The sequence below is a fragment of the Akebia trifoliata genome, chromosome 8 (assembly GCF_017979445.1).
Source record: "Akebia trifoliata isolate Shusen 1 chromosome 8, ASM1797944v1, whole genome shotgun sequence".
NCBI classification, from domain to species: domain Eukaryota; kingdom Viridiplantae; phylum Streptophyta; class Magnoliopsida; order Ranunculales; family Lardizabalaceae; genus Akebia; species Akebia trifoliata.
Window position 1 is genome coordinate 2,846,233 of NC_141382.1, and position 23,866 is coordinate 2,870,098.

The window sequence follows — 23,866 nt, forward strand, 5'->3', positions numbered from 1 at the left end:
TTGGCCTCTAGTTTGATGGTTGCATATGTTGTTGGATCGGGGTATGAATCTATGACCTATCCAAAGATGATCCTTTGAGTTATTAATTGGATCTCATAAGGTTGGGTATTTATTAGAACTCAAATCCTTGATCCAGACCCAAAGTTTTTGAATCCAAATGGATCGGATATCGGGTCTGATCCGATCCACTTACAGCCATGCCACTTACTCTAGCTGTGACTAAACTTCTTTTTCTTTTCGTTTTTTTAAATCTTGATCCAAGTTTTACCATCTGAACATATTGAGCCTTAAATAAAGCCCCAGATCAGCACACAGGATAATACCCAAAACCCAAGACTTGTCCAAACTAGGCCTATCTACAATACAGGCCCATCTAGCCTCAAACGGTATCTCAGCCGAATGTTTGACAGTCTGTATCAAACGTGGTTTGATGAAGCCCAACTCCAAAGTCCAAACAATAAATTATTTAGAAGAACTCTAATCTACCAAATAATACAATTTAGTGCAAACTGTATAGTTGTCACCTGTACTTTCAAGGTGGTGATTATAATTATACATAAGTAGGGAAAACGTGTAACAACAAAGGGACCGACTACTTGCGACCTCAAGTTTTTGTTGCACCCAAACCTAAAAAAATTATTCATATTTTTGTTCTTTAATTACTAATTACTTTTATTAGTTGCGCCCCACAGAAGAAGTCTTCACAATTTTCTTCAACTTAAGTCCTCACGCTTTGCTCTTACTCTCTAGCTGAGGTAACTAGCCGTAGTTCCATGCAACATTGCAACCGTGTATTGTGCAATTAAAAGGAGTGCAATGCTGCGACTGTCAGATCTCGCTAAACCTAAATCTTGAAAAAATCTCATCTTATTCTTGAAATAAGATTCTGAAAAACTTTTATCCTATAATTTTTGTTAGACCTTTAAATGATGCTTATCTCAAGATAATACATGTTTAATTGAAATAAAAAAAGATTTTTGCACATCCAATACATATACCACACTTCATGAGCTACCCGACATAATGAAATCGGAACACCAGTTTACACACCAAAAAGATAAGTTTAATTGGTGATTTCTAGTAATTGGAAGATAGGTGCAATATTATTATGGGCTTTATGAATAGATCTTAGATTTCACTGTGTAAAATACTTTCTTCTTACAGCCTATCAGAAAAATAAAAAAATATTACAATAACAGAAAACATTCTATCTTTTCCTCTATATTTCAACTACAAACACACAACACACAACATTCTTATTAACACTTTACTTCAACCTTACTTTTCAAGCTTTTTAATTTATCTTCTTTGAAAGTTGAGGAACTTAATGCCATAAGCGAAGACAAAAAAGAATGTCAGAACGAAGGCAACATGAGCCAGGCCAACGTATCCAAGGAAGTTGTGCTCCCAGCCATAAAAAGCCTTCAAGTATTCCTTCACCGTTGGCCTTATTACCTGCCCAGGAATCTCAAGCGGATTGTTCTTGTCTCCAAGCTGACAAGTGACGAGGCCGTAGATCGTCCAAGCAACAGGAGAACCCCAGTAATACCATCTCCACCATATTGGGATTTGCTGCAAAGATTTGAGTGAACGCGTCAGATCCCAATAAAAAAGGAAACAATGTCTAATGTGTGTGATTGTAGCATTTAATTCTCAATGATCACACAGATTAGATGGTTCGGATTAGAAACGAATTCACTGAATGTGATGAATCCATGTGTCCACAGAAACACAAAATTACCATTCTAAAAAAAAAAAAAGCAAAGGAATCAAGCACACGAGGGGATGAATGATAACAGGTCCTATTATTAAGCAAAACTTGGGAGGATATATTTTAAGTTACCCTTTCGGTAGTCTGCATGCATTAACAGCTTACCTAGTAGATGTGGACCCACCATTAAATGGTTCCTAACTAGGAGATGTTCTACACCAGAAATAGACTTGAAGGAATGATATTAACCATGTACTCTATTCTTTTGGACCAGTAAAATTAAGGCCAATGGTCTTGAAAAAGTCTACGAGATAACTGGTTTTTTGATTGGTTGAATTTTGATGATGAGATCTTCCTAGTGTGACCCATCACCATCAAGTAGTTCAAGAACCCTACATTTCATGTGAATCATGTTCAACAGTAGAAGGAAGTAATTTAAAAACTGTGATGGTCTGAACTAATTTCCATGTAAATGGGTTTGGTTCATATTTGAAAGAACCATCAGTTTGTGCTTCAACCATTGAACCAATTTAAAATATAAAATTTTGGAAAAAAAAAAAAAAATCTTATCAATATTAAATTTTTAGGAAACACATAATTTCAAGAAATAATCAAATCCTAATAGTACAGATATGATGTTATAAAGAGAATTACAGAACATGCTTAGGAAAAAAAATGCCTTAATCACAATGCATAATCTAAGTAGGCCTAGTTGCAAGTCCAATGAAAAAATTAATTACACCTTGAGATAGAAGAAAAAAAACAGATATATCATATGATCAAAGATTTGAAGAAGGTAATTTCTAATCATATTTTCTTTAGAACTCTTTAATAAATGCAAATTGGTCAGACCAAATTGAACCAGGGTGAGACCAATCTGAGAAATTTTCACTTATCTATTCATTAAACATTGAGATTACGTACCGTCCTAGGGATGAGGAAACCAGAGAACAAATTCCAGAAGCTTAAGAGGAAGGACATAACAATGGCAGCTATTTGGTGGCCTGGAGTCAGTGCTACAACCATCATCCCATACAGTACAAAGTAGACGAAGCACATGAATATGAAATAGTAGAACCAGAGAAACTTGGCAGCATTCCATTCGAACCCTATCATAGAGTACAGGAGAAGAGTGTAAACGATGGTTTGAATAGCCACGTAAATTGTCTCAATGGCCACCTGCGTAAGAGAGGGAGAGAGATTAGGGATTAGTTCTCTTGAATATTCATCATACGAAGAAAGATTAAAACCTTCCTATATAGAAAATAATGTGATCTATATTTTTGTCATTTTATTTGTTAAGAAAAAATTTACCAAAATTTTCTTGCTTAAAAATGTTTATGATGTGTAGGAAAATATTTCAAAAAAAGGGTAAATATGATGCAGAAAAGAACTAGGAGAGCAAAAAAACTTTTTGATGTACTCTAGTTTTCTTAATCAGTTTCGCTTACCTGAGCAAATGCATAAGGCAATGGTGAATACATTCCCGCTGCTTTTTCACGGTAGAAAACTGTTCTCTCGATTGCTACAACAGACTGCACAGCAGAAGCATTGGTGGCTCCAAGGAAAAAAACAGCAGAATACATAGCTCCCACAATATTTCTCAGGTCTTGCTGTTTGTTTCTGATGACATAAAAGAATGCAATAAACTTCAGAGTTCAGACATATAACTAAGTCTCAAAGAGCTGAAGAATGATCCTTCAAAGTTTACATAAGATAATGACTTCTTTAAAAGTTCAAACATACCCATTATTCTTAGAATATTTTATGACATCCAAAATCTCAACAACTAAAAACAAAACCTTGCAGTCAGCCAGGTCAATCTAGGCAAAAAATTTCCCTTCCCCATAATATCTTTTTTTTTTTTTTTGCCTATTCGGGGTGGTGGGTGGGGAGGGGTAAATATCATAATCCAATTATTGCTATTTTAGAAAGGTAAGGATGCTCAATATTCAGATTAATCATTGGTATTTTCTTCAATCTTCACTTACCAACTTAGTGAGATTTTAATTATGGACAATAATTATATTCTACAATACTTAGACTATTGTTTTTTTACATATTATTAGGAATAACTACAGAAACTCAAATAATAGAAGAATAAAGAACTGGAACACTTACATCTGACCTCCTTTGTTCCAGAAGATGACACCAAATAGAATACCAATAATTACTGTCATGAAGAATCGAATTGCATTATATTGTGAGTTCCTCCAGTATGACCAGTGCTGTTTCCAGAAACAAGCAATGCATTGAGTAGTAAAGCTTTGGGAGTATTCAGTAGGGAAGTAAAGATCTTTGGAACCAGGATTTGGAGTGCTTAGTTCTTTGATAAGTTCCTGATTACTCCTGAAAAGGTATCAATAGGAAGATGTGTATAATAAGATAATAATCAGAAAAGTGTACAACCAGACAGCTATTGAATTAAAATAACATGTTTCACTTACTGATAGAGGCTGGAATTGGCATAAATTTCTGCAAAATCTGTATCAAGTTGAGTCTCAACAGCAGCAGAACTGACATCCAGCATCCATGTGGCAGGATTATAACCATCTTTGATCTTGGGAACACCTGGAATAGCCTGCAAGAGGTAACAATAATAAGAAGTCAGACCTCAAAGATGAAACGGGGTCTAGGCATTAGAGGCTTTAGGATTAAGAACTCGGCACAACTAGGTAAATGGTTATGGAGGTTCATGCTAGTGGAGGAAAGTCATTAAGGCAAAGTATGGAGAGAAGCCTTTTGGAGGGAAAAGGAAGAGGTTAAACCTTCCTACAAATGTAGTGTCTAAAGGTATTGCTACCCAAATTCTGCAGGAACATTGCTTTTAGGGCGGGTAAAGGGCATCGAGTAAGATTTTGAGAGGACCATTAGTGTGGTGACATACCCTTTTCTTCACAGTTCCCAGCTTTTTTTTCTATCTCAAATAAAAAGAATTTACCAGTTGAAGCCTTCATGATTCGGAACGGAAGTGATTTATCATGGGACTTGGGCTTTAGAAGATGTTTCAATGAGTGGGAGGTCCATGAGCTAGCAACCTCTTCAATCAGAAGAGGACCAAAGGGAATGGACAGGCAAATGGGAGAAATATTTTTAGGTCCAATCATTTACTCTATGCTAGCCTACTCTGATAACTTAAAAGGTATGTCTATTAGCATTCTCTAGAACAAGTTTAACTGCTAAGTAGTTGGGCATGTTTCTTTCATAAAAACCTTGAATTTATTAAGAAAATAACACGGAAAATAGAAAAGAATACTCACTTCAAAATATTCTACAAGCTTGTGAGAATTGCGACCAAGAGGTCCAGCATAAATGACTCTTCCTCCTCTCTTCATCAACAGTAGCTGTAAGCAAAATAACGTCAAGTTAAAAAAAAGTATCACAATTGCATGATAATCATTGATAGAAGACTTCAAAAAACAGAGCTTATAAAATTGAGTCATACCTCATCAAAAGCTTCAAAAATGTCAATGCTTGGTTGGTGAATTGTGCAAACAACAGTTCTTCCTGTATCTACTGTATTTCTAACAGTCCGCATAACAATTGCTGCAGCCCTAGCATCAAGTCCTGATGTTGGCTCATCCATGAAGATGATGGATGGATTAGCAACCAATTCTACAGCTATTGTGAGTCTCTTTCTCTGTTCAGTTGAAAGACCATCTACTCCAGGAAGGCCAACAAGAGCATTCCTCAGCGGATTAAGCTCAACCAAGTCCATAACTTCATCAACAAACATCTAAATAAAGGAAAACATCACAATCAACAATATTTCCCTTCAAGGACAACTTCATATTGCTGCTATACACAGTGTGACAATGGCTCTTTGATCAATAAATATTTTTGGAAATTGAGATTAATGAAAGAGGGATGAATAGAAACATCCTACCAACCTTTCGTGTTTCCTTGTTTACTTCAGAAGCAAGACGCAGCCAGGCTGAGTACAAAAGAGACTCATAAACAGTAACATATGGGGAATGGACATCGTTCTGTTCACAATAACCGCTAACCCGAGCGAATGTTGCTTGGTTCTTTGGGTAACCAGAAATGTTAATACTTCCTTCAATGTACCCACCGGTCTTTCTTCCCGCCAGCACATCCATCAAAGTGGTCTTCCCAGCACCACTGACACCAACTAGTGCTGTCAGAACACCTGGTCTAAAAGCACCACTGATATCTCGTAGCAATTGGAGACGGCTTTCTTCAACTCCTTGGGTCTTCATTTCCTGTTGAAGAAAACCAAATCATCACTGCATTCAGAAAGTTTTCAACAATATCTCACACTCAAGATGATAGCTAATGCTAATTAATTTTGTCTACTTAAAGCTATATTAAACTTCTTTGATGTGTGAAAACTTCAATTTATTGCAACTAAAACATAAATGAATGGGCATCTGTACCCCGATAATAAAATGTATCATGTTTCTTATAATCTCAAAATCTTCATCATAAACAATAGAAGATGGGATTAGTATTTTGAAAACTGATGGAAAATTGATAGTCCCCCTTTATAGGGTAGTGCTAAGGCGAAAGTGTGGTGCTTGGTGAGTCACAATCCATTGTTCCAATCTTAAAGACTGGTGCATTCAGTTTAGGTTTAAAATAGTTTTTAATCCACCAGTAGCAAACTAAGAAGGAAAGTGCTATTTGATAATAAAACAATTTGTGCCAATCTTCAGGACAAGAAAAAAAAAACCTTCTCTCATCATATTTAGAGAAACCATGCTATACTCAAGTGATGTTGCGTGGACAAAATTGGCAAAGGAGAGGAAGAAGGAAAATCTCAACATAGTACTCATTAACTCGAGACAAGTGACTTACGGCAGGCATATCGACATAGTAGTTCACATGATTGAATGCAAGTGACAGAGGCTCAAAAGGTAAAACCATTCCTCTTCTAGGAGCATGGTCTGCACCGGAACTCTCTGGAGCATTCCTCATTCCTGTAATTTTTTACGCAATGTCAGTCGTGAGAATCAATATGTGAATGTAATATCAGTCTGCTACAAGTGTCCATGATATTATGTGAATGTAGGCGTTGCAGATTTTTCATTCTTTTCTTTTTATTTATTTTATAGATGTGATATTAAATACTAAGACTGGACTAGTTTTAAACAGTGTAACTTCTATTTGTGTTGCGAATGATCTGGAAGTTCGTAGCATACAGACTCAGTTACCGTTATTAATGGACCTTCTATACATTGATCACGTCTTGGCTATGTTGAATAATGTACTTTCTTTTTTGGTGGGAATGGAAATGAAACTATGACCCATTTGTGAAAGAATTCATCAAATATTAGTTTCTTGCTACTGACTTCCAAGATTATATTTTACATATTTTCCAGCATTATTGACAAACCATCTTCACTAACTGGTAATACCTTTTTTGTGAACAAAAGTACATGTTCAGAAATATGTAAGCACTATTTTTTTCAAAAATTTGTCTCCTTTTAGGAAATCATATCCCTCATTGTAAGCACTTTTCCTTCATGAGATCTAGCCAAATGTACACTCCTCGTAATTCTCCAACTGGTTTTTCACCTATTGCACACTGGCCAATGGGAGAAAATGTAAAAGCAAATTCACTTTTGAATCTACTACGTTTGTAGGGGATGACTCCTGTTATGAGCCCTGTTCAGTAATTACAATAAATTTAGTTTATTAGGATTGAATTGTATCTGATCAGGATTCTTAGAGATTTGATTGAAGATGTGATTGATTAGATAGGTTTGACTATCCTATTTTACCTTTAGAAAGTAGGTCATAAACAAGGTTTGGAGATTTAAGTTGAAGAGGAAGAAATATTTGGAGCAGTCCATTAGTAGGTTGTGCCCCCATCAAAGAAGCGCTACGGAGGGCGCCTACCCAAAGTGGTCATATCAATAAATGTATTAGTTTTTTCTATTTTTATATTTTAAGTTTTCCGATTCATAACAACTCCAAAATCCTACTTTACATCCCTAATAGCAGGTGGCATGTGCAAACGCGCATGTATGACAAAAATTAAGATATGTGTAAAATTAAATTTGATTTAATTAATTTAAATACTTATTTCAGAATATTAAATAGATAAACCAATTTTGTATCATAGCTTATAATCTGATATATTGCAAGGATATTTTTATAATTTAAAATATTAATTAGGGTGACCTTGAATTTGAATCAAACCCTTATCTCATTATAATAATGAAGATTAAAAAGTTTTTGTAATTTTAACAAATTATTATTTTTGATTGATAAAGATGAATTTATTGAAAATCAAAGAAAATTAGGGGGGTTGAGGGGACCCACCCAATACAAAGAAAACAGCAAAAAAGCAAAACGCAACACAAACTACAAAAACTATCACGTAAAAAAACAAACCCTATCCCATCTTGTAACAAAATCCTCAAAGAAGACCCCCTTAAATTCCTTATAAAGCTTGCTCCAAGTGAAAAGAAACTCTAAGATCGATAAAACCAATCGATCCACCAAAGAAACTTTCCCCTCAAAAATGCACCCATTACGATCTAACCAAATGCCCCAATAGATCGCAAAAGGGGCCAAGTACCACAGGATCCGTTTAGATGACGTAAACGAACTTCCCCAGACCAAACAAATTATTTTTGCATCAGACCTTTATCTCATTTCAATATCGAAGATTAAAAGGATATTTTTGTAATTTTAACAAATTAACTAACATGATTATAAGAGTTGTGTGTTCGCAATTTTATTCATTTTGACACCAAAAAAAAAAATCCTAATAATTATTAAGTATAAGTGCATTGCGGGGACATTATTGAAGAAATTTTGGTGTCAACAATCCTCTACTTTGCCTTTTATCATTATAATAGTAAAGATGACTCATAATTTAGTAAAGATTTCTAGCAATCCAGCTATTTTAATTTTTAAATTGCTATTTTTCATCTCTCCATCTCATTATGTATACAGTATGAAACTAGGTGAGATCAAAACAGGCAAAGATAGGTAAAACCTCTAACCTTCTGACGTAGAAGGAGCAGATGCAGAGCTGATTTCAATGGTTGAGGATCTGTGTTCTCCAATGGATAAAGATCCCTTCTTACTCTCTTCGTCACCATCCTCCTCCACAATTGTAGATTTAGAGTCACCCAAAGCTGCAAAGCAGTTCCAGGAAAATGATTTAACAGATGGATCTTATTTCCTTGGAAGAACCCCAGATTTATTAAAATGAGAAGTGATGGCTTACGATTCAAATAAGTCAGTGCTGCAAAAAAACAAACATTGAAGAGAAGAGAAAACCCGAGGAGTGCCCCAATACAAATCCAATACCAATACTCCTCCAAAAACATGCCACTGCTCTTGAGAAGGGCCTTCCCAACAGTAGGTTGATGAGTGACAGGGTCATCGACAGGCTTTCAAAGAAAAACAAAATAGTGTCCGATCAGTAAATAGTATCAATCTTGGATGATGGTTATAGCAAACAGAACCAACAACCCATAGCCAGTTAACACTTACATAGTGTAAGGACAAGGAAAAGTAAAAAAATTTATAGGTGATAGTATTCAATCTAACTTTAAAATCTTACAATGTTCCATCGGTCATCAAGAAATTCGTTGATGGCTATGGCATTCTGTCCATACATCATAGGAGAAATATAGTAGCCCCAAATCATCCATGGCTCAAGGTCATCTGCAGACAGAAATGGCTGCTTAGAATGACATTTTTTTTAAAAATCACCAAACATTTAACGGTGAAAAGACCAACTGCTAACCTTTGGCCACAATGTAACCTCCAAGAACAAAAACCATCAGTAAGGTAAATGTACCAAGCGTGTTTGCAACAACCATTGTTCGTCCAAGTGCAGCAATGAACCGAAAGAGAGAGAGGGCCATCTGATGTATACCAAAGAATGCCAAGACCTGTCGGAAAAACCTAAACATATAGAACATGTGTCAACAAAAAGAAAAGAATCTCCAACTTATATGGCCTCATCATGTGTATGTGATGAATATATGGGTCCATGCAAATGAAATTACTTCAGGGAAATAGGGAGACTAAAAGTGTACTCACCGGCTTGCAGCAGGAGCAAACCCAATTGTGTAATAAGTAAGAACGATCCATATCCCTGATTCCATCAATGAGACGGGAATCCTGAGAAGCCAAATTGGTAATGCAAAAGCCCAAGCAGGGTAGAACAAAAAATCTCTCTGTTTATAGAACACAGGAAGCCTGGAAACAGTCATTGAAAGCTCTGACATCCCATTGAACATCACATTAATCAGACTGAAAAAAAGTGCTCCATAATATTTCCCTCCCTCTTCTATTGTACCTGGTTTCATTTCTGTTCTGAAGAACACCGTAAATGCAATTATCGACATTATTGTTAATTGGGTGGTTTTGAATATATAGACAAAAGAGTTTCGCTTCATTAGCAACCATTCCCTTGACAAGCATGCCCTGAAGAGTTCCCGCTTTGAGATACCATATTTTTCAGTCACTAATGCGGCAGGATGAGCTTTGGATTTATCATAAGGAACTTTAAGATCCATTGAAAGCTGTTGACCAATATGGAAAGATTTGAAGGACAGAGCGAACTCAGCTACAGAGACATAAGTGTAAGATTGGTTCTTTTTGAACCAATATTGTGCTTGGTCCTTCTTGGAAGTTACCCCTTGAAGAAAGTCAGCAACTCCTTTCCTTTCCGGACATTTGAAGCCCATGAATTCGAAAAACTCAAGGACAATCTCACGTGGACCTTGATATACAATCTGGCCCTCTGAAAGAAGAATTATATCATCAAAAAGTTCAAATGTCTCGGGTGCAGGCTGAAGAAGAGAAATAATCATCGTTACATCCATAATATGAACCATTTGCTTCATAAACTTAACAATCAGAAAAGTTGTGGAACTGTCCAGTCCAGTTGATATTTCATCCATAAAAAAAAGCTTTTGCTGGTCCAACCAACATCTCTCCTGCACTTGGACCAACCGATTTCTGTAAGATTGCTGGTGAATAGTTAAAAGTGACAAGTTTCATGCTACATTGCTAAGAAAAAAAGAAGAGCTGCTATTGGCACCACAATTTTTACTTTTACACCCCAATTTCTTAAATTATTTATCACACCTCAATTAAAGATTAAAACACACCCTTCACGAATTACAGCTCAAATTATAATCTCAACATTACAAAACATTATAACACTTGTTCAAACAATTTCAGTAGTTGTTTGCATTTAAGATTAGGCTCATATAAAATCCTAAACCCAAAAACAATAATTCTAGCAACAACAAAAAAAAGCTGAGAGTATTTAGTTATACCAGTAGTCACACGCTTCTTTTGTCCACCAGAGATGCCCCTTCTCATCTCATCACCGACCATAATATCCGCACAGATATCCAATCCAAGTAGCTATTAGAAAATTGTTAAAAAGGAAGGCTTGTCAGACTCTCGGCTTGTTAAACGAGAAACAGAGTTAACTCGAAAAAAAAAAAAAAAACAAACAAACAAACCTTAAGAACATAATCTGTACCCAGATTGGTTTTCTGGCCAGCCACTGCTGTGGCTTTCATGAAAGCGTCAATTTCAGGATCGGGTTGAATTCCTGCTGACTTTTCACGTCTTGACAACTCTGCCAACATTTGGTATCTGGTTCCAACTCCCAAGCAACGCCCAGAGAAATCCAACGTCTCTCTGACTGTCATCTCACCGTAGTGAAGATCATGTTGGCTAATATATGCAGACGTTCTTTGAGGGATGAATTCTGACAGTTCGTGGCCACAGTAGGAAACCTTCCCAGTTACCTGTTGGATGTTGCTCATACCAACTTAGTAACAAACAGAAACCAACCTATACAAATATCACCATCATCATTACTATCAAAGCCTTATCCCAAAAAAGTTAGATTGGTAACCCACACAAATATACATGTCAGTATTACATTTTAACATATTTCCAAAAAATATTCTTCTGATAAGTTTCCAAGAAATATTTTCATATTCACATGGCTTGACATAAAATTTAACTGACAATTTCTTTTTGTATATCTTTCAGTCAAAGTCACTATTTATTTTGTAAATATTTTGTGAACACTAATTTTCAACTGAAAATATTCTTTTTTCATATATAATATGATTAGATGGATATCTATAAATCATTTTATTCAACAGTACGATAAACAGTAAAAGTAAACCAAAATATTCTTGTTTTGTAAATTATATATAATATTCATTTATTGATAGAGAATCAAATTATGATTAGATGAATATCTATAAATCATCATATTTTGACATTGTCCAAATATATCATTATCAGAAATTCAGAAACGCATATACATACAATTATCTATTTTTTAACTTCTAATTAGTTGATTACATCAGTAGTTTATTCACACATTTAAAAATTACACACGCACACACAATAACGTGAGAACTTGGTACTTAATAGTTTATTCATTTAACCCATTGCTTTACATATTAAGGTGTATGTGGTTAATGTGACACTATTATACTCATTTTCATATTAATTGTTTTTGGCTGTCGAGATTTTAAATATGAATGTATAGCAGAATGTGACAAATCTTCATCTCCACCCTCCGTTATTCTACTTTGATGACTTCTTTTTTTTTTTTTTTTTTGATAAATATAAATTTTATGAATGAAGAAAAGGAGAAGAGGAGGCTGATGACTTCTGAGTACGCTTCCATGTCAATTTTATTATTTCCAATGATTTTAATGAAAACTTCCTCGAGATTTCCATCATTTCACTATATTTCAATCATCTCCATGAAAATTGCGTTAATAGCCACTGGAACCCAATTGTAATTCTTTGATGCATGCGTAAATCAATATAAACATGCTGAGGAAGACAAACCCTTAGATCATTATCAAGTTTCCCTGCAAGTGCCTGCAATAGTGTTGTTTTCCCCGAGCCCGGAGGTCCAAGTAGAAGTGTCATCCTAAAAGTAACAAAATCAATAAATACATAAAGATAAGGAAGTTGTATGGAAGCCATATTAACATATTTATGCCAAAGTTTTGCATCAGAAAATAGTGAACAAAATACCAATGTCACAAAAAGGAAAAACTTTACTAGTTCGTAGACATACCTTGAAGGTCTTACTATCCCACTCACATCACAAAGTATCTTCTTAATCCTTTTCTTGGATGGGGAAAGCCGAATCAGCCCAAGAATGGCCTATTATTACCAATTAAAATTGACACAAAACAATGATTTGTTAGTACAAAAAAGAAACTCTCCTGATCATCCAGTTTCAGATTTTTGACAAAACTTCTTCAAATTACCATTTACAATAATAAAATGAAAATGAGAAGAAGAAAACAAAGAAGACATTGATTGTTTGCAACTATTTCCAATCATAAGAGTCATTCTAAACTGACTTCCTTCGACTCTGCGCTAAACACTGCACTGACGTGGAAGTATATATAGAACCATAGATTTTTTAGCTCAAGATACAAAATAAATAAATAAATATATATATATATATATATATATATATATATATATATGGTTCTCAGCACAGTGTTGAGGGCAGTGTCGAAGGAAGTCAGTTCATCATTTTCCTGATCATAATTAGAGTAGAACCATTACCTCTATAGTGTTGAGTGTAGAATTGTACAGAGTAGGAAGTGCCCTGCTCCCAATATATGCATCTGCCTCTATCGATAAATGATCAAACCAAACTTCAATCTTAGGAATCTCAATTCCCACCCTATTTGGAAAAAAAAATAATAATTAGTTTATCATCATAAACATAATTCAAAATTAAAATATTTTACCAAATAGGAATAACCAGGGAAAAAGTTATTGATTTACAAAGCAGAAAAACATTTAACCGTTTACTAAAACAGAAAATATATTTTCTATTTTTATTAAGCACAATTTTTTTTTCTGTTTTGAACAAATATTCAAACAGAACAGTAATTGCCCTCGAATATTTTTCCAGGAACTTCACAAGTCTTAAATAGTCTGATCCATTCGGAATCATCATTAATAGAATTATTATTGTCTAAAGCAGGGGAAAAGTTAACTGTTTTACAGAGAAAAAATTTTAATCATTTACTAAAACAGACATGTTCGCTGGCTTACCCAAATGTTCGCGGAAAATTCTGAAATTCCCCCTTCCAGTACACAATTCATTTTAATTTGGAAGATATTAAATTATAATTTTCAAAATTAAATATTTTACCAAATAGGAAAAGAAAATTAAGTTTCTAAAATACCACTTGAGAAGGGTATTTTTGAAATTCAACTAATTTTTTCCCATATTTGGTAAAAATATTAATCACGAAAACAGTAATTTTACTGTTTTTGGAATTAAAATGAATAGTGCATTGGAACTCAGAACGAGAATTTCATAATTTTTCTCGACTTTTTGACAATTTCCCCTAATATTTTTCATTTCATTATTACTACATAAAGCATAGAAAGAAATTAATTCCGAAATAGTAAATCTCCATTTCAAAATTAAAATGAATATTACTTAGAACGGTAATCTTGCAATTTTCAATTACTGTTTTGGTCAATAGGGTAATTTACTACTACATAAGGCATTGAAAGAAATTAATTCCGAAATCGCAGATCATCCATTCAAAATTAAAGAGAGAGATATTGACACACCAACTTTTACTAACAGCACCCCAACTCATATTTAAATTAGGGCTGCAACCTGGGCAGGCTGGCCCGAACTCAACCCAAATGATGGGCACCAAGTTATCTAGAATGCGTTGAGCCTAGGTTAAAATATCTTAACCCGATTTCAATTTGGGTTGAGCTCTGGTTGAGGGTACAAGCAACCCGACTCAACCCAAACCTGATGCTATATTCTAATATATATAAATATTTTTATATTACCTATAGAAAAATTATTTAGTTTTTTATTCCATCTTATTATGACTTGTGGAAAATTGGTTAATATTAATGTGAACTTTGATTTATTATGGTTTTGTAAATATTCTCTCAGTGATGGATTTAAAGGTTGTATGCCATTTTAGTTTATTCCTTCTTATTATGACTTGTGGAAATTGGTTAATATTAATGTGAATTTTAGTTTATTATGATTTTCTAAATATTCTCAGCAATGGATTTAAAGGTTGTATGCCATTAATAGTTTTGTTTTTTATATATTTTGTAAAATAAAAAAATACATGAAATTTATTTGCTAATCAAAATAAAATAAGGGTTATTCAACAGGTCCAACCCGTACAAGTAGCCTAAAATTACCTAACTCGGGCTAACCCGAACTCAACCTGATTTTAGAAAATCAAGCTCGGATTGAGATTGGGTTAGTGAGCTTAGGCCTGATGGTCGGGTTGAGTTGAGCCCAGGTTGAGGGTTCTGCTTGGGTTTACGGTCCAACCCGCAGGTTGCAGCCCTAATTTATTACACATCTTGGGTGCTGTTAGTAAAAGCTGGTGTGGCAATAGAAACTCTCAAATTAAAAACAAATAGTACCAGAACGGTAATTTAGCGATTTTCTATTACTGTTTTGCTAAATTGGGTAAAATTACCGATCAGTTCGATCCCTGATTCTGCGAAGTAATCGCTCATTATCTTCTTCAACGACCTTGAGAATGCTCTCCATGAGTTGCTTCTTGTCGTTCATCTCAAGATTTGTAACATCAACTTCATGGCGACGAATATTTCCATCTTCAAGCACTTGTTCCAGAATCCCCTTTCGCAATCGATCGTAAGTTGGGAGCTTTTCGATTGCTGCCCATTTGAGCTCCTCTTCTTCATTATTTTCGTTTCGAACACTTCTCTGGAACACATCTGGTGGAGCAGTCCAGACCTCTCGAATACTTGCTCTAGAACTGCTCGTTGAGCCCCAATTCCTTCGACTGCTTATACTTCTTGCTAGATCGTCTCCAGCTATAGCAACCGCCATTGTTAGATCCGAATTATTGCAGAGATGAGATTTAGGGTTTAAGAATGTTTGGCTGTGAAGAAAACATCGCTAGATAAATTGAGAGAAAGAGAGATGGGAATGAAGAACTGTGTGAGTGAGATAGGATTTTAATATTGTGGAAATTTGAAGTCAGATATTGAATCCAAGTTTCTTGGTCAAAATCCATTCTTCCGAGACAGTTTGTATTTGATTCGTAAATATTGATACCCTTTAAGATAAGATGAAGCTTCATCAATGGCGACATTTCAACAAACGGATGAGAGCTGTCAATCTCCCTCTCTCCATCTATTTATGGAGTGCGATTTTGTTGACGCATAACCGCAATCAAAGGAGGATTGTTTGGAATATTATTTTTTTTACACTCCTTATACTTTTTATTAATTAAATTCAAATTCAAATACCGACATTTTCAATTATTGAAATAGCAAAACACTTCTCTTACCAACGTAATATGATTTTAAACCTTATGAAGGGTCTTTTTACTCGTATGGATGATCACATCACCAATCTAACACTGTCACAGCCCTCTAAATTTCATCGAAAGCCTTGGTTCAAAAAAAATATATATATTTTTAACTTGACGTAAGTTTTTGAAAATTACCACACTTTCAAATAACTCTCAAACTTAAAATTGAAATATAATGGTAAAAAATATTTTTTTTTTTTAAATTTATTTTTCCAAAGTTCATATACTTTTGTCCTCAACAATATTGAAGCATGCGATCATGTTTTTTGATGCTACAATACGAGCCTAAGGTTAGTAAAAAATAGTAAAATATTTTAGAGAATCATTTATTCTATTAACTTAGTAAGATTTGAAATCTTACTAAAAATCATTGAGCTCAAAAGAATTACCAATTGGCAATCCAAAACTAAGGTTTTTGATCCAAAAAAGAAAAAATTAAAAAAATAATTTAAGAAAATAAAATTATAATTTTTTGAATGAAAATAATTTCCTCAAAAAATTTAGATAAAAATAATAATAAATGAAAAATATTTTTTTAATTAACTTGTAAAAATAAAAGGAGTTGTTTCAACATTTTACAATGAGAGATGTTTTAAGAGAGGGGCTATTGACACCCCAACTTTTACTTATTACATCTCAATTACTTAAATTAATTATCACATCCCAATTAAAGATCAAAACGCACTCTTCAAATATCATTCAGGTTTGCCTCAAATAACAATCTCATCATGATAAAATATTATATTACTCATTCAAACAATTTCAGTAGCTTTTTACAATTAAAAAATATTTATATAAAATCCTAAACATAAAACAAAAGAATCTAAGAAAAAAATAAATGAAGTTTCTATTAGCACTCCAACTTTTACTTATTCTTAACCATTCACCTTTTTTTTTTTATTACTAAAGTTTGCCTCTAATTACAATCTCAATAAAATAAAATATTATAGCACTTATTCAAACAATTTCAGTAGTTTTTTATAATTAAAAAAAATGTTCATATAAAATCCTAAACATAAAACAAAAGAATCTAAGAAAAAAATAAATGAAAGTTTCTATTAGCACTCCAACTTTTACTTATTCTTAACCATTCACCTTTTTTTTTTTTTTATTACTAAAGTTTGCCTCTAATTACAATCTCAACAAAATAAAATATTATAGCACTTATTCAAACAATTTCAATAGTTTTTTATAATTAAAAAAAATGTTCATATAAAATCTTAAACATAAAACAAAATAATCTAAGAAAAAAATAAATGAAAGTTTCTATTAGCATTTCAACTTTTACTTATTCTTAACCATTCACCTTCTTTCTTTATTTATTACTAAAGTTTGCCTCTAATTACAATCTCAACAAAATAAAATATTATAGCACTTGTTCAAACAATTTCAGTAGTTGTTTACAATTAAAAAAAATGTTCATATAAAATCATAAACCTAAAATAAAAGCATATAAACAAAATAAAATAAAATAAATGATAGAGTATCTATTGGCACCTCAACTTTTACTTATTCTTAATCATTCAATTGTTTTATTTCTTTTTAATTAGGGTGTAATAAGCAAAAGTTGGGGTGCCAATAACATCTATTTTAAAATATCTCTCATAGTAAAAGATCGAAACACATCTTTTTTATTTTTATAGGTTAATTAGAAAAATATTTTTCATTTATTATTATTATTTTTTTTTTTCATTTTTTTATCTGAATTTTCAAAGAAATCATTTTCATTCAAAAAGCATAAATTATTTTTTTGATTTTTTTTTTTATAATAAAAAATCCTGGTATTTGAAGCTTAACGACCCTTAGTAAGATTTTAAATTTTACTAAGCTCGTAGGAAAAGTACTTTTCTAAAATACTTTATTGTGTTGAAGTAACCTTGGGTTCACTTTGTGACATCCAAAAACATGATTGGATGCTTTAATATTATATTGGACAAAAGTATATGAACTTTAAAAATACAAATATAAATATATATATATATATATAGTTCACTGTTATATTTCAATTTTAAGTTTGAGAATTATTTGAAAGTTCGGTAGTCATCAATTTTCAAAAACTTTGATCAAGCTAAAAAAAATTATTTCTTGAATTTTATTTATTGTTATCTAAGTTTTTATGAAACTTAGAGGGCCATGGTAGTAGTGTTGGATAGGTGATGTGGTTATCCAATGAGTAAAACAATTTATTTCAATCTTATCACATTAGTAAGACAAGTGTTTCATTATTTCAATTGAAAATGACTCTATTTGAATTTGTATTTAATCAATAAAAAGTAAAAGGATGGTAAACCAATAGGATTGAGCCGTCACTATGCGTCAACAAGTTATTTCTCTCTCTCTCTCTATGCCCCCTAAGGGAAGACAACTGTCAATCTCTCTCTCTCTATCTGCGTTTGGAAAATAAAGGCGAAAAGTGGAAAACCAGTTTCCTTGCCGGGACACGTCTAAATCATCTGGAAGGTCAAACACTCAAGGTAGCTTATCTGATAAGGTGGCGCATACACGTAAAATGCTCATTGTACCCACTTACACGTTGCACCACCCTGACTATTTATATTTCCTATTTTACACATCTAATTCAGATACTATTATTTAGGGTAAATTATACTTTGACCCCTAATGTTTTGATAATTACACTTACTTCCTTTATAGTTATGTAAAGAGTTGACTTACCCCTTTCCATCAAATTGCCCTCAACTTAACAATTTACCCTTTTTAAAATGTTATTCTTTTTCATAAATCAAAATATGCCTTTTGAAAAATGAGTTCAATAAATGTCCAGGGCATTTTAATTATTGTGTTAAAATTTATATTTTCTAATAAAAAAATAATACAAAATAAAAGAGTAAAATAGTAAAATAACATCTAATTTTTAATTCCGTTAGTAAATCAAGTGCAATTATTTGGGGGTCAAAATGGAATTATACAAAATCATAGGAGTCAAAGTGTAATTTACCCAATTATCTAATTCTCTTTGCACCCATCCATCCATGGTAATTCTTGAACAATTACCCCAAATTCTAACCACCTAGATGATAATACCAGTTTTGTAAGCATGTTAAGTAGTGAAGTCCAACAATTGTATTAAGGTGGTATTAACAAGCAAGCAATAAGTTTACAATAAAAAATGATTATTTTCAAGTAGACTGTTGTTTGTCTTTGAGAATGATTAGTCCTAATTTTGGACATTTAAATGTATTTTTTTATTTATTTCAATGATTTATAATAAAATCAAATTTTATCGTAAAATTGATTCGGTCAATAAATCATTGGTTTTGTGAATTTATTTTTCTATAAAAATAAATAAGGCAGTTTAAGACTAAAGTATAGATTTTTTTTTTTTTTAATAAATGTAAATCCGTCCAATCAAATTAAACTAAGGTTCAAGCCATAGTCCAACTCATTATGATAATTCTTTGGTTCAATCATTAATTCGATTTAAAATACATTGTGAAAATTTTATCCAATTGGATAAACTGTTCTTTTTCAGTTTAGTTGGACTAATTTATATTTATTATCAAAATATATTTATGTAAAACTTTTTTCTTAAAATTACCTTCATTAATCTTCAAAGAAAAATAATATTTACAAAAAAATTAATGCTGAAGTGACTTCAAGCTTGGACATCACATCACACACCCTGACGTGAAATTGTATGGGAACCATAGATGTTTTCCTCGAGAAATGAGTGAAAAGCATTTAGATTCCTATCCACTTTCACTTCAAGATGTACTATATGAGGACACTACAACGCTTTATAAAAATTGAACATTAATTAAAAAATAATGATAGTAGTGAGTATTTTTATTTTTTTTATAGATCAAAAGCCAAGTATCATTTTTGTATTCTCCCTTCAACGTGAAGCATTTTTGCTTCTTATTTTTTATATTTTCTTCTTCACCATTTAAGTTTAAAACAACACAAAATATGATCCTACAGTTCGACCCCACAAAAGTTTCCCAACATACAACAAGCTAAGTCAAGAGACTACTCAGATCAAAGGGAGCAAATCCTTAGAATTGCACCAAAAGCACTTGTGGAATTATCGGATATTCTAGAGCATTACGTATCCCTCCCATCATTGACACGATGCTTACGAAATGTGAACGATTATTATGCATTTTGGGATTGAAGTAAAGGCAATGATTATCAAATCAAATCCAATGTAAAAAATTTGGAAAAAATGAGAGAGAGAGAGATAGGAGGATTATCATTTAAGAACTTTCTATTACATTTTAAAGTGACTTCGGCATTGGAGGTTTTTTTTTTACAGATATTCCCTTGATTCTCATAAAATGAATATCATATTAAAAAAATAAAAATAAAAATCCTCTTTTTTTCTATTTGTATAACACTAACAGAGGCAAAGCAATGACCGACCTTTTAGATCATTATATCTCACCCAAATCCTTTATGTACATGCAATACTCTACAAACAACACATATCAGGTAAGCATGGATAAACCCATGTGGATGGCCAACGAGAAGGGCTTAAACTCAAGACCTCTCCTTTTTTACTGGGATGCCAGGGTCATTGTGCCTGACTCTCGTTGGTTACAAAATCAAAATCTTATTATGAATATTGAGGAGTATTACAAATTTTTGCATCTACATATCATCTAATATAAGTTAAATCAGCTTTTGTTTTGTAAATCTAACAAAGAATGAGCCAAACATTCATGAATTATTATTGAATCCCAAAAGAATCCCGCAACTGACAAACTACAAGATCTAATTTCCTTATTCCCAAACCCACCTCAAAATCACCCCAAATAAAACCCCTTCAGAGAGAGAGAGTATCTTGGTTTCCTTTTCCAATCTATGTCTCCACGCACCAACAGTGAGGACAAAAGGCACAGAAAACTCCAATGATAGGGTTGTTATTAAAATGTTTGAGTCATGCTGGGTGACACAGGATTTACTGTGATTCTCACAATTCTGATGTGGACATGCATACATAACCATAGATGGTTTTCACTCTTATCACAAGGAAACACATCTATGGTTATGTGCACATCCCACGTCAGACTTGTGAGAATCTCAGTAAATACTTTGTGTCATTTCAGCATTTTCCAAAATGTTTAGGTCACAGTCAATGGAGACATGTAATTTATGAATTAGCAAGAAAATGACATGAGACATTTAGTATTCAAGATCTCCCATGATTCCCATATTTTTCTTTCTTTCTTTCTCTAAATTTAATACAGATTCGATCTCTTCACCTAGTCAGGAGATGCTTTATGGGACAACCCTATATTTAAACTAACCTAAAATAATGACTTCTAGTAACTCTTTGTTTATTTGATGTTCATCTTTGGCTTGTATGATAATATTGACCAAATAATTCAAGTTAATGAGATTTTCATTTGTAATTATTTTTATTTTTTATTTTTATATAAAAATGATTAGATGAAAATTAAATACAAGATTTTAGATAAGTAACACACATGTTTCTTTTCCAATCTATCCAACTTCTTCTTGATCTTCAAAAATTCAATCTTTTCGAAAAAAAAAAAATACAAACAAATCATGTTGGCCATAATATATTGAGTTTAATGCTAGTTCTTGCTCCAACTTGAAAATTCCATTTCAGGGAAGGATGGCGTACCATGATACTTCTTGTCAGGAGCGGAGCCAGGATTTTGCTCTTGTGGGGGGTAACTAATAGAGATTTTTTTTTTTGTGGGGGCAGTCAAGAAAGAAATTTTTTTTTTGTGGAGGGTAATAGCGGCAGATTTTTTTATTCGTCGTTGTTATCTGTCGCAATAACTCATGTATACTAATAGGCTTTGAAAATTCTTGTGTGGGCCACTGCCCCCAATGTAAATCGGCCCCTACTTCCTGTTTCATCAAGTCCAACTTGGTCTCTAGTTTGATGGTTGCATGTGTTGTTGGATTGGGGTATGAATCTATGACCAATCCAAAGATGATCATTTGAGTTATTAATTGGATCTCATAAGGTTGGGTATTTATTAGAACTCAAATCCATGATCCAGACCCAAAGTTTTTGAATTGAAATGGATCGGATATCAGGTCTGATCCGATCCACTTACAGCCATGCCACTGACTCTAGCTGTGACTAATCTTCTTTTTTTTTCTTTTGTAAAATCTAGATCCAAGTTTTACCATCTGAACATATTGATCCTTAAATTAAGCCGCAGATCAGCCCACAGGATAATCTGGGCCCATCTAGAATAAGAGTATCTCAGCCGAATGTTTGACAGTCTGTATCAAACATGGTTTAATGAAGCCCAACTCCAAAGTCCAAACAATAAATTATTTAGAACTCTAATCTAGGGGTGCACATGGTTCGGATTGGTTCGGATTTTGGCAAAATTGGAATCAAACCAAATATGATCGGTTCTACAAATTTGAAACTGAACCAATCCAATTACCTTATAGAACCAAACCAATTCAATCCAATCTTTGTTCGGATCGGTTCTCGGTTCTCATACTTATTGAAGATAGATACCTTCTTCCTCAATCCAAACATTCTATCTTCCCCAATCTTCAAACCTTAAAAACAAGTAGGACTTTTTTTAAGCATGGACTTTGGGGTAGTAAAAAAATTAAAAATTTTCTATATTTTATTTAAGAAATTTGATGTAGATGAGGTTCAATAAGTAGAAAATAATAGATTTTATAGAAGATGAGATAGAGGATGAGTTCAATAAGATGAAAATGAAAAAAATTCTCCAAGAAAAATGAAGGGGTTTTGGCTTGAGGTTTAAAATAATGGCATTTAAGTCATTTTATGTTATTCTTCTGAACAAATAAGAAATATATTGAAGATCCATTCAAGAAGAATTTAAATTTGTTTACCGTTAATTGAAGGCGCCTGAGAAATCGATAGCTCAGAGATTTATCGAAGCTTTTTTAATTAGAGAGAGAGAGTTCAATCTTCCTTTTCCGATGACTTGGCGAGGCGATGAGGTGAGGTGAGTGAGAGAGACGACTGAGATTGAGAACGACAGTGGCTAGGGTTCTGTTTTTAGAATTCTTTGAGTAGGAAGAAGAAGAAATAAATAAAAAATCAAAATTTTTATTTTTCAAATAATATATATATATATATATATATATATATATGGTCAGGTTCAAGGGCCATATGAGAAAACATATGAGAAAACTTTCGTTTTTAATAAAATTTTAAAATATGGGTTAGAAATTTTGGATTGAGCTGATTTTTTGTGAGGATGATCTCTATGATGGGAAGATCATCCAAAAAAAAAAAATCAGCCCAATCTGAAACTTCTAACCCCATTAAAAGTGATTTAGAATGTGGACTGTCGATTTTTTACCAATTTTTATCACTAATTTGTAAATCACTTTTGATGGATTTAGAAGTTTCTGACTAAGCTGATTTTTTGTGAGGATGATCTTCTCATCATAGTGACCATCCTTGCAAAAAATCAGCTCAATCCAAAACCTCTAACCCTTATTTTGAAAAATGAAAGTTTTTTCATATATTTTCTCATATGACCCTTGAACCGCCCCATATATATATATATATATATATATATATATATATATGATAGGTTCGGTTCTATTATATCCTAATTCGGAATCGAATCAAATTAATCGGATTTTTTTCTTCGATCCGTATCCGAACCGTGGGTGTGTAATCCGAACCAATCCAATCCAAAGGCTTCGGATTGGTTCGGATCTCGGATTTATCCAATCCAATGTGCACCCCTACTCTAATCTACCAAATAATACAATTTAGTGCAAACTGTATAGTTGATCAGTAGGGAAAACGTGGAGTGCAATTTTGTTGACGTACGGTGACCAAGTATGACCTCGCAATCCG

The 23,866-nt window shown here is 33.0% G+C and overlaps 2 protein-coding genes across 2 annotated transcripts; both read right to left on the reverse strand.

Annotated features, from left to right (window-relative positions):
- Positions 1-1,114: 1,114 nt before the first annotated feature.
- On the reverse strand, positions 1,115-11,226 carry LOC147395454 (pleiotropic drug resistance protein 2-like). Its single transcript, XM_086450592.1, has 16 exons — positions 11,179-11,226; positions 10,987-11,077; positions 9,740-10,641; positions 9,441-9,601; positions 9,255-9,358; positions 8,916-9,081; positions 8,689-8,823; positions 6,530-6,651; positions 5,602-5,934; positions 5,157-5,447; positions 4,972-5,055; positions 4,159-4,292; positions 3,833-4,060; positions 3,163-3,334; positions 2,636-2,890; positions 1,115-1,572 (listed from the first exon to the last, which is right to left on the reverse strand). Exons 3-16 carry the CDS (start codon positions 10,603-10,605, stop codon positions 1,300-1,302), a joined length of 3,324 nt encoding a protein of 1,107 aa, XP_086306718.1. The 5' UTR covers positions 10,606-10,641; positions 10,987-11,077; positions 11,179-11,226; the 3' UTR covers positions 1,115-1,299.
- A 24-nt stretch (positions 11,227-11,250) lies between these two features.
- On the reverse strand, positions 11,251-15,886 carry LOC147395455 (pleiotropic drug resistance protein 2-like). The gene is made up of 5 exons (XM_086450593.1): positions 15,196-15,886; positions 13,277-13,397; positions 12,774-12,862; positions 12,539-12,623; positions 11,251-11,515 (listed from the first exon to the last, which is right to left on the reverse strand). The coding sequence occupies exons 1-5, from the start codon at positions 15,570-15,572 to the stop codon at positions 11,396-11,398; spliced, it is 792 nt and encodes a 263-aa protein (XP_086306719.1). The 5' UTR covers positions 15,573-15,886; the 3' UTR covers positions 11,251-11,395.
- Between the last annotated feature and the right edge of the window lie 7,980 nt (positions 15,887-23,866).